At 43.2% G+C, this 11,948-nt stretch overlaps 1 protein-coding gene across 8 annotated transcripts in view; it reads left to right on the forward strand.

Annotated features, from left to right (window-relative positions):
• The window catches only part of LOC120835348 (semaphorin-3F), a 50,645-nt gene extending 40,719 nt beyond the window's left edge, over positions 1–9,926 (forward strand). For 4 of the 8 annotated variants that reach the window (XM_078092469.1, XM_040204225.2, XM_078092471.1 and 1 more), the window contains 9 exons: positions 2,301–2,370; positions 2,501–2,645; positions 2,861–3,083; positions 4,320–4,408; positions 4,563–4,604; positions 5,335–5,492; positions 5,820–5,887; positions 6,149–6,282; positions 7,374–9,926. In XM_078092469.1, coding sequence (XP_077948595.1) covers positions 2,301–2,370; positions 2,501–2,645; positions 2,861–3,083; positions 4,320–4,408; positions 4,563–4,604; positions 5,335–5,492; positions 5,820–5,887; positions 6,149–6,282; positions 7,374–7,835 — 1,391 coding nt within the window. In that variant the 3' untranslated portion in view covers positions 7,836–9,926. Of the gene's footprint in view, positions 1–2,300; positions 2,371–2,500; positions 2,646–2,860; positions 3,084–4,319; positions 4,409–4,562; positions 4,605–5,334; positions 5,493–5,803; positions 5,888–6,148; positions 6,283–7,373 lie in introns of all 8 variants that reach the window. The other 4 variants (XM_078092468.1, XM_078092472.1, XM_078092470.1 and 1 more) reach the window with 1 other exon arrangement.
• The last annotated feature ends 2,022 nt before the right edge of the window (positions 9,927–11,948 follow it).

The following is an 11,948-nucleotide window of genomic DNA, read 5'->3' on the forward strand; positions in this document are numbered from 1 at the left end:
CAGTTCTAAAAGCATCTGATTTGTTTTTACAGGTGACATTTATAGTATCCTGCTTTGAGCAACTTTGAGTTGCTTTGAAAAAGTGTCAGGCTTGAAAACGTAATGTGTGTGCGGCCACTACGGCTAAATGATGTGAGAACGGATCCGGGTGTGAATGGGCTCACTTTGCCTTTACAAATGAGGGTTCTGTCTCTACTGGCCAGGTCCGTGCTGACATGGGCGTGCTGTGCAGAGTCCCAGAGTCGTCAGTGTTTGGCACTGATGGGGATTTTGGGGGGCGTGAATAAGGGAGTATATGTGTGCTAAGGCAAGTAAATAAACAAGGACAAGCCTGACAGGGTAGACATGCCCATAGAGAGGACAGCACATGTCAGTTTGCAAAGCAGCCATTCCCACCACGGACTCCTAGAGGGGACAGCAGATCTGAAATGATTGAGTTTGATGCTAATAGCTTCACATTTCTTGCTCGAGTGTTTGCGTGTACAGAGGACAGAGGTTTTAGTTCAAATTGGTCTTGAACTATTGCATTTAAATTCAAGTTTTTAGCGACTGTATACGTCCACGACAGCTCTATCTTGGCTTCGGCGGTACCTTGTCAGCACGTATGCACACTTGTTCTTGCGTGCAAATGTCTCGATTCTGCAGAACAACAGCTGTATGTCGTGACAAGGATCATTTGTTGTCTGACACCCATGGCAGCCCGTCGTGCTGCTTCCACACTAACCCATGACCGTTCCACTGCCCCGCCTGTGGCAGCTGTGGAAGATGGCATGATGGCGGTGGTGTGTGTGTGTGTGTGTACGTGTGTACTTCAAGGAATTTTGTCGCGCTCCTGAGCTTTATCCTTTTCTCCAGGAATGAGCTCCTATATGTAGACAGTCCCCAGAGGACGGCTTGAATGAACAGGCTCACTAATGTGGACGGAACCAGAACCCAGCAGTTCCCCTTCAAAGACAATGCTCGGCCCTCCATGTATCATTCTCTCTGACAGCTCATTTCTCAGGCTGGTCTATACGGGACTGTGAGTGCATACATCTGAACTGGTACACTCTTTTTGCGTGGATCAGTTCTCTATCTGTTTCCGTCCCACGAGCTCTGATGTTTATATATATTTGTAATAATGTTTAATATTTTTTTAGCTTGATCCCTCTGTCTTTGCTGCACAACTCGGTTGGGAGTGCCTTGTTTGTGTCTCGCCGAAGGCCCTTGTCCTATTGTTGGCAGTGTATTTAGTTCAGGTAGGGAACAGGAGAGGGACATATTACCCATCACATGTTTAGGTCTTCTCCTTTGTTGCTACGGACTTTTCTTCAGTATTAACAAATGGATCATGTGAATCAGGAAGTGATGATATCACAGCGTTTTGGATTTAGAGACCTCCAGAGTTTGCTTAGGAGTGTATGATGCAGCTGTCTTAGGAGAAAGGAGATATTACTTTTCTGTCAAAGTGGAAGACATGAAGTGTGATTCCTGTCTAGACCCGTCTGAGCCGGACGCTTCACTGCTTTGCTCTGACGCTTTGGTTGGACAGCCTGCTCGAGGTGAGGTGGTAACGTCTCTCGTGATTCTCTTGTGAGATGTGTCTCCTTAAAACCTTCACCGTACTAGCTTTCCTGAGGGAATTGTTCAATTTCCTGTTGCACAAAAGACGATTGGTGTTTTCCACCTTCAGGTTATGAGGATGGCGGAGAGCTGACTTGATGGAAGGGACTCGCTTTTTTCCCTCGTCTTATTTCTATTGGACTGGAAGCTAATGTTTACCCAAGCGTATTTAACACTAGGGACGGCAATTGGATGAAATCCAGTACACAGGCTCAGGCTCCCTCAGGATGGTAAATTTAATAAACATATATCTATAAATATGAAATGTATATAATGTTTCTTATGAAATGAGCAAGATTTTTACTTTGATTAAAAAACTAAAAAAATAACTTTTCTATTAAGAACTATTGTGGCTAAGCAGAATATACGTTCAGAAAAAGCAGCACACACATGAACCCCTGACCTTTTCTCTTGTTTCACAATTATGGATTTCTTGGACTCTCAAAGAAGATGTCACTTGTGACTCATTATCCAAATCCGGAGGTGGGTTCCATGTGTTTTCAACGAAGATAAAGTTTCAGCTTCTTTTGTAGCGCATCACTCCTTCCACTGGTGTGTAACCTAAAGGTTTCTCCGGCTAAGAGGGGTCGGATTGACTGAAAGTTGTGTAAATATTAGTAAAGAAGAGTGGTTGTGCGGTGACGTTTCCTGCAGCCGGTCTGTTTGCACTGACATGATTTCTCTCTTCCCTCTTACAGGAGATGTTTACATACAGCCAACACAGGACACAAAGAATCCTGTTATATACGGCGTCTTCTCTGTCTCTGGGTTAGTGTGCAATAACAGATAATGTCTATCAATATCACCATCATCTGTTTGATATTTTTCTAGATTTTTTATTTTCATTCTGCAGGATGCGTCTCCCTGACCTTCCTCTGTCCTTACTTGGTGTTCACAGCTCTGTCTTCAAAGGCTCAGCAGTTTGTGTGTACTCCATGGCTGACATCCGCATGGTCTTCAACGGACCATTCGCCCACAAAGAGGGTCCCAATTACCAGTGGGTGGCCTACAGCGGGAAGATCCCCTACCCGCGACCCGGCACAGTGAGTCTCAAACTGGGGCTGACCCCACACATTAAAACTCAGAGCAAGCTGGCATAACATCAGCTTTTCTCAGACCCAGACCTCAAATAGAAACCATCTGAACAAGGTGCAGGCATCAGCTTAACAACATAGGCTTTTTTAATGTGATTATATCAATTATTTTTCATGGGTTTTACCCCAAACGCAGAATGTGAACGCTTCTGTTTCTCTTTCAGTGCCCTGGAGGAACATTCACCCCCAACATGAAGTCCACTAAGGACTATCCAGATGAAGTGATTAACTTCATGAGGAATCACCCTGCCATGTACAACGCTGTGTACCCGGTACACAAGCGCCCCCTGGTGGTTCGGACCAATGTGGACTATGAGTTCACCACCATCACTGTCGACCAAGTGGCAGCTGCAGACGGCAACTATGAAGTTCTCTTTTTAGGAACTGGTGAGTGTTTTGCAACATAATACATTTTTGCTTGATAGAATAGAGAGAAAAAGCAAAATGTTGTTTTTTTACATTGCGTACAAGACGCTATTCTGAGTGAAACAGTTTCACAGTAAACACTTTGATCAGAGTCAGAAGAATGAACGACAGTGAGAAGCTGACTAATGAGGCAAACAATCTCTCTGTGGAAATCAGGAATCAGGAAACATTTATTAGCAAAATATGTCAGACATACAAGGAATTTGACTTGGCGGTTGGTGCGTAACAGCAGACAATTAGACAATGGACAACAAGACAGTACGACATAGTGCAAGAGGAATAAAATAAGATGTAATGCTATGGGTTAGTATATACGGCTATGTCTTTTAAAGTTAAAAAAATGTTAAAAAGTAAAAAAATGAAAGTGACAAAGAGCAGCGGAGCACCGTGGCAGCCATCATTGGCCATATAGGGACAAATAATTGTCTTCCCTGCAATCATTTATCACCACAAGAAAAGAATTCTTCTCTTTTGTGCTCAATTGAGAATTTAACCAATCATAGAGTTTCACACTATTCAGTAAACAACAGGAGATTTGTACCTGGAGGGCACGGGTGGATCAGTAGCAGGAGGGAGAGAAAAGAAACAGGGGGTAAGAAGAGAAGGGGGGGGGGGGGGTACAGATACAACATCCATCACCCTAATCTCGCTCACTGGTGTAAAAGAGATTATCCGTCCGTCTGTCTGTCTGCCTGTCTGCATGCCTTGAACCTTTAATAAGGCTCCAGGATGACAGCAGGGGCCACCACGCAGGATGCAGCCCTCGCATATCGCATAGGACGCCCTGTACTGGCTCCTTTGTTCGTCTGTGCACGACGGGGAGAAGCCACTTTGGAGGAATGTCCGTCCTTTCAGTTGCTGTCAGATGCAGCCATTCATTCCTTAATGGTGCCGCAGTCATACTACATCTCAGGTATCCTGCTCAGAGGAATGCCTAACTCTTTGCAGAAATCAAACAGGGTTGTCTTATGGCGTCCAGATGAATAGGTCAAGGCAGGAGGGGGGCTGAGGATGACAGAAGGGGTTTGTCATGTTAAGTGGAACGGAGCCTCACGTCATTGAGGAGAGTGTAAAGCATAGAGAAGAGGGGAAGAATACAGAAGAGCCTGTTAGAAGAATAACATGGGAATCTGCTGACAGGCAGGGTGGTGTGAGCTTGCAGGTATGTGGCTGACAGGTGTGTGTTGTGGTCCGCAGACAAGGGAACAGTACAGAAAGTCATCGTTCTGCCCAGAGACGACCTGCAGACTGAGGAGCTGGTCCTCGAGGAGGTTGAGGTTTTCAAGGTGAGCTTCTATTGACCTTTTGTCTACATTTCTCTCTCTCTCTCTTCTTAACACTCAAAATGTCTTTGTCCTTTCTAATCATCTGTTTTCTGCTCATTCCTCTGTACATATCTATCTTTTAACGTACTCACAATGTGTTCTTTTCTCTGTTAAGGTTCCCACTCCAATTACAACAATGAAGATCTCATCCAAAAGAGTAAGCAAATCTGTGCAAATGATCTTCCTAATCTCTGCTCACATAAAAAGGAAAGAGACCATCTTCCGCAGAAAGGTCAAAGCTACATACATACGCAGCTGTGCTTCAATGCTTCATAATTCATAGTAAAGCAGTCTGAGGGAGACAATGAAGACGGATGGAAAAGACACTGTAGCTGCAGTGTTGTCTTCAGTGTGATTGTAAGACTACGACGACACTCCACACACAGAGTTTGTGTTTCAAACAGCCTGCCAGAAAGATTTCAAACCGCTAAACTTATAATGATGACGGCAACCGGATAGATAGGAGCTCATCCAGAGTCTGCTGCAGGAGAGCATGTACATTACATCCATCTGGGTTTATGAAGTATTTTATGGAGGGAAATACTGGGCGAAGCGACTTAAATCTCTTAGGGTTCACAATTTCAGATGGAAAATTCATGCACCGAGGGTTGATTGCTGATCTCTTGTATCCCAGATGTTCAGATCTGAATATTACATCTGGAATATTAATGTATGAACCTGATTTATATTTTGAGAACCAATTTCTTCTGGAATTAAATGAATTGTACTACTTTTAATACTGGGCACTGGTTAACCCTAAAATAAATATATATACAGTAGCAGTCATTAAATTTAATGAGTAAGTAATTCGATGAGCAGCTGTCCCAACAAAACCTGATGTTTTCTCTTCCCCTAACACAATCCTTCATCCTCTTCTCTCTCAACAGCAACAGCTATACGTGTCATCGGCCACAGGGCTGACCCAGTTGGCTCTCCACCGCTGTGATGTGTACGGCGAGGCCTGTGCTGACTGCTGTCTGGCCAGAGACCCTTACTGCGCCTGGGACGGCAAGTCCTGCTCCCGTTACTCCGCCTCGCAGAAGAGGTGAGCACCAGTGGCAGCTGACTCAGCTGGCTTGTTCTGGTACCCAGATTAGCCTGTAAACCAATTGTCTGCTTAAATGTCAATGTAGCGTGTTTAAATTGTACATTCCTCATGGTCCTTGGGTAAAGTGTGGATTAGGCTCCACTAATAAATCATGCACCTTTTAAACTAGTAACAAGCTAATGATGTAAATTTGCATGCTTGTTATAACGTAATGGTGTGGTGATTTGCGGGTGGATCCATTTAAACAGGATACTTGAATGGCTTGCGGTTGCTTTATTATCTTTTTTCTCTCCTTATTCGGCAATACTGGTCTGACCCCTTTAGACGTAGCCGGCGGCAGGACGTCAAGTACGGAAACCCCATCCGCCAATGCCGAGGCTTCAACTCTAACAGTAAGACGTCTGTTCTTCATCAGTTGTTCTCCCATCCTTTCTATTTGTTTGTTAATGACCCTGAGAAAGACTCGCCTGCTGTTGATGGTTTTCAGCGTTCAGCGCTGTAATGACGCTATTCCAGCAGCTTTATGGTAATCTGTGACAGCCGTATTGCTAAAAGGACTTCTCTTCGCCGCGCCCGAGGTTGTGGTTGTAAGGAGCTCATGGTAATGAGTGTTTTGGTTGCCATGGAAACTCCCCTCTCTCTCTTCCCCGCAGCCAATAAGAACACTCTGGAGATGGTGCAGTACGGGGTGGAGGGGAGCAGTACCTTCCTGGAGTGTCAGGCCCGCTCTCCACATGCTCTCATCAAATGGCATCTGCAGAGAGACAACAGCGAGCGCAGGAAAGAGGTGACACATTGTGTATTCATCACAGAGGCTCCTTACAGAAGCGTATCCATCGTGTTTGTGGCCGGTTTACTCAAAATTCATATTTATAAAAATGTCAACTCCCCAAACATGTCAGACCATTCCTTACTGGGTGTGGCCCAGTATTTCATTTCACTTGAGAAGATGAATTGGAGATTTAATGCAGTATGACACATGTTATAAATGACCCCAGTATAATTCTTGTATTAATCCCTGTTAGCAAGATTATGTGATTGAAGATCTGACTAAACGGGGGCTGATTTCAGACCTCCGACTGTGCTCGGGTCCAAGGGAAGGACACATAAAGAAAAAACCCTCTGTACTGATACATAACCCTGAGGCCCTAGTTAAAGTTTTATTGAAACGGTGTTGCTGCCTCTCTTTTATTGGCTATGCCGTTGGATGCTCTCTATCCCCAACGGCTGCTGCCTTGCACTTCTGAGCTGAAGAGCGGCGCTTATCAGTTTCCTTGTTGTGGATGTACAGATTTCTGGGGAATTAATCCAAGAGATGCTATTTGATTACCTTAGAATTTATTCATTTTTCAAAGATATGAATCAACCAAGCAGACCAAAACAGTGGACATATGAACAAATACATTATATTTTATTTAAAGTCCCCCTCCCCTCACTGACACATTTCCTTAAAAAAATGCTTACAACTTAGTCCGATCTCTAAACCCAGAGAAATCAGACTTTCACAGTGGGTGAGATCTCAGATACGGACATATGTCTAAAAATGTTCAGTCAGAGAATAAGATGCTTAGTATAACGCCTGACTAAGAGAAGTGTATATAGTTTTAAGTTGAATAATTCATTCTTTTTGAGATGTAAATCGGCTTATTCTTGTTCTTGTTCTTTTGAGTTTGTGTCCTTATGGTTGAAATGCACTTATTGTAAGTGGCTTTGGATAAAAGCTAAATAACATGTGATGTAATGATTAGTTTTCACCTGATGTTGCAGAAAATGAGACACTAGAGAACCTTCTGCTGAAGCCTCACCCCCTTCCAGTATCCGTCTATAGAAATAGAAATTGTTGTGTAAATTCAGAGGATGAACTCTTTTTCTCTGCAGATGCGCTCTGATGGTCGCATTCTGAAGACCGAGCAAGGCCTCCTGCTGCGGTCCCTGCAGCCCTCGGACTCCGGCATGTACCAGTGTACGGCCACGGAGAAGAACTTCAAACACACGCTGGTCAAGCTTCAGCTGGTGGTGCTGTCGGGTCGGGCTGTCAACAACGTGCTGGTGGAGGGCGGAGGAGGGCTGGTGCCGTCTTTACACGCGGGCAGCACCCAGTGGACCCCCAGCGCGGGCCAGTACAAGGACCTGCTGACCATCCTGAGCCAGCCAGAGATGAGCCTGATCAATCAGTACTGCCAGGACTACTGGCAGTTCGGAGACCCGCTGCTGGGCGCCCTCAAGGCCAAAGACCTGAAGGAGCTCAAGGAGCAGAAGAAGCCCCGGAACCGCCGGCACCACAGGGAGGGGGAAAGGGAGGGGGAGGAGAACGAGGAGCTACATGAGGTAGATACATGAGAAGCTCAGCTTTGTGTCTAAAAGAGCCTCAAGCACCCCCCCCCCCACCACCACCACCACCATCACCACCTTGCGAAAACTGGGAGAGACTCATTGAAGGTAGCAAACGTGAAAAGTAAAAATCCACAAATCCCTAAAAAGGCAAACTAAGAAAAAAAAGAGGCTTTCAAACACACATCCTCTCAAACAATAAGATATATGATACACCGTATTTATTGTAGGTTGTATATAGAATCATTCTGTGGATTACTTTGTACTTATAGAAAAAAAACGTGCTCTTTGTGTAAAGTTACCTTTGGGGCAAATATTATTGTTCTTATGATGTTGTTAATTTTATTGTTGCTGTTACTGTCATTACAAAACTCATCTGTCAGCATCGTATGACCTTGGCAACTCTTTGGAATGCCTGTCGGGCATGTGAGCTTTGAGAAGCTCTGACGGTGAGATGAGTTGTTGATGAGGGGTGATGGACGCAAGTTCCTCATGGCTGCATGCAGAGAGACACTTAATGTTGCACTGGGACCATCGTGGCCCAGTTATTCTGGGGAAACAGTCTTTTCTCAAAGCCAACCCAGATGTAGAGTATTGAAATATTCTCACAGGTGTTAATAGGAAACTGGTGCTTGCCCTGATTGTATTTCCTTCCTTATTGGAGGATTGATTGTAAAATGATCCAGTGTCTTTGCAGCTATTCAGCCCAGACACCCATTTGGATTATTGAAATCTCAACAGCACTGGCCACAACTTCAAGTTTAAAAAGATCTGTTTGTCGAATCAAATCTATGACGTAATAGGGGCTATTTTTAAATGCAAACATCTTTGAAATGAGATCGAGGTGCAATAAAAGTCACGGTTCTGCACAAGGGGCATTATTTCTTAACTTTGAGGGGACTTTGGCTGGGGCCAAATGCAAAAAGCACACTCGGGCAAGTATAGTTGATAGTTCTGTAAAAAAAAAAAAAACATCCAGTTGAAGATGTCAAAGAGATGCAGCGTTCAGACAACAGCTCTGAGACTCTATTGTCATCTATTGTCTTTTTCTCCTTTTACATGTGGAAAAAAACACATATACACAACAAAGCATTGTAACAATGTTGTGACACTAACCAAGATATTGGGAAGCTGGCTTTCATTGTGTGCATGAACCTGTATTTGTCCTGTAATTCTGATAAGATACTATGTGGTATTCTTTCCTGCTTTTCATCTCTCTGGCTGTACGGTCGCTGAGGGACATTCCTGGGGACATTGGGGAAAATAAATGCTTTAAAGAAACACCCTCAATACAAATATACCTTATATAAGCACGATGCATCTTTTCATTGACATTGAAATACATTTTGGATTTTGTTAATTAAGTGAAATACGATTCGGTTAGCACATAATGAGATACCGTCTTATTCAATGGCATATGAAGTATGAAGGTGCAGTTATTATATTAAGGTGTGTCATGGTCCTATCCAGAATTGTTATGCTCCTCAAAAGCAGTAAAGCATTTCTCCTTTGAGGGAAATTAATGCCATTTTCATGTATAAGACACATGTGGAATTTATATATCATTCTGATATGTTGAGGCTTTTAATACAGCGTGTCTCATATTCAGGCTGCTATGAATTCCTTTGGGAAGATGCATCAATCATTCATACCCAGGTATATCTATCTGCTCCTCGTGTCTGTCTGCATTCCCACAATCCACCACAGTTCCTGGTTCTCTGCTCCAGATGAGACCAGGGGTTATATATACAACAAACGAAAAAAAAGACACAAAGAAAGGTTGTACAATTCTTTTTTTTTTTTTTTTAGAAAACGTCTGTAGTTTTTGAATGTTTATTGTTTGTTTTTGTACTTCTGCATCATCAGACTTTATGGAAAAAAAGAAAAAACTAAATGCACAAAGGTGATGTTCTTGTAATGGCTTGTGTAAATGACGCTCTCTTCCCTTTCCGTTGTTGTTGCCGACTAATAAATTAAAGCTCTATATTTTATAAGAATGGAATGCTCCCCCCCCTTCATTGTGATTGGCTTGATCCTGGTTGTTTTCCATGTTCTGCCCAGAATCCCCTGGATCCTTGGAATAAAGTTCTACCTGTTAAAGAGATATGTATGCAGATTTGTATAAAACATACACATTGCATTTATATTTATTATCGGAAAGTAAAACACGTCGCCAGGGAAGGACGCAGGGGGATAAATGCTCGGTTTTAGTCGGTGTCTGTACCTCTATACCTATATAGATAGGTTCATAATCCTTGAGCAGTTAATATGTTCGGATGAGCTTGTATGTGAAGGTTAATTACTTGAATGATAGATGTTGAGCTAGATAATGAGAATTTATCTGTGGGAGATCGCGCAAGCTTTAAACCAATACTTATTTATCAAAAAGTTGAGCCTATTACACCAATTCGCCTTTACAACAAAACTGTTGTTAAAAAAAGCCACTGACCAAACATGGTTATTGTATAACATGATGCACGCTGCCTCTATTAGACATGCACGTGCTCAACGGTTGGCTCCATTCTCTCAGCGACAGTGGCCTGCAGCTCTCTTTCATCCGTCTCCTGGAGGTCCTGTGCTTTCTCGCCTTTCAGCGCACACTCAGCCAGAGAATGTTACAGTCCTGCACAAGCGTGTCATTGTTCCCAACCGTTAGATGCAGCAGTCACAGCTGGATGATGCCCTCTTCCACCTCCAGGAAATAGGCCATAGGCGAATGTGGGCCTCGCCTTTGAAAGTTTAATGTCATGCAATGGTGCACACCATGTTGTGTGGTGATGTTACAATACATTTGAATTTACTTTGATTCCGTGCATGTTCCATATCTGGCTCTCGGACACAAAGGGTTCTTTACACCCGCCGGTCGACCACAGTTCAAATTGGCCGATATGGCTAAACTTTTCATCTATTGACAAATATTTCATGTATCTCCTAGTTTCTGAAGATCCCTTTCTTCGTAGGTTTGCCAAATGTTGTGACTTGAGACCAGATTCTGTTAAACCAGTTGAATCAGAAGGAATGTGTGTTTGGTGCCGTTTGGCTCACATCAGCGTGTTTTAGGGTGAGATAGTTAAGCCCGTCAGAATTTTGCTTGTCATTTAAGCCCTGATGACTCCTAAACACACATTCTCCCACAACAATCTAGGACAAAGTATACATGATTTATTATTTATGGATGACATACAAAAAAATGTGGGAACTTGTTTTGTGCCACAAAATAAATAGAATTTTAATTAAATTCAACCGAGCAAACACAATGATAAAATAATAATAAGGAAATTCCCATCCTTTCTCTTTTTCTATACATCATACAGATGATAATAATGTAATGTAATATTCTTGCAAAATCCCCAAAAACAATCAATCAAATGGGCATTTGGGAAGTATAAAATGTTACAACAGAATTCAGAGCAAATATGAATGCAGAAAACTCCAGAAAAGACCACCTCAGGTGCTTCATAATCCATTACATAAAAAACTAGGAAACCTGCTTGAAGAGCAGATAACATGTGTTCTGTATTTGACTGCAATGTCATAAATGTGTGCACTATAAGGACAACATGTAGACGCTGGTTTGGGCATCCGCATGTGATTTTAATTTAATATGTATCCCGCAAAAGTTATCCCATAAAAGAATTTCATCTGCTCAATTCAGCCCAATGACATATTGTAAAAAGTGGAGATGAGAACCTGTCTGCAGACTCCTTTTCACCCTAGAATGTGAGAATAATCCTTCCAGAACAAAGCAGAGGGAGGTCAGATGTTTTGGGAAACCATCAGGCATCAGATGACATTTGGGCTTTAGAGGACTGTAGTCCCCCATTTTCATTACTCTGCTCCCTTCGCTTATCTGATCCCTGTCAAGGAGCAGCGAGGCAGAGGAGTGGACAGTCCTGAGCACAGTGGCTGTTCAAGTCATATCTGCATTATCGTGGCGCAGGGGTAGTGAGGGTGCACTGGGAACCATCAAGGTTGGTGGTTCGAGTCCTGGCTGCCCCATGTCCTGTGTCAAAGTGTCCCCGAGCAAGACACCTAACCCCTAATTGCTCCCTGGACAAAATGAAGAAGCCGTGGGTTAAAAATGTAATGTTAGTTGCTTTGGATAAAAGCGTCAGCTAAATG

The sequence above is a fragment of the Gasterosteus aculeatus genome, chromosome 17 (assembly GCF_964276395.1).
Source record: "Gasterosteus aculeatus chromosome 17, fGasAcu3.hap1.1, whole genome shotgun sequence".
Classification (NCBI taxonomy): domain Eukaryota; kingdom Metazoa; phylum Chordata; class Actinopteri; order Perciformes; family Gasterosteidae; genus Gasterosteus; species Gasterosteus aculeatus.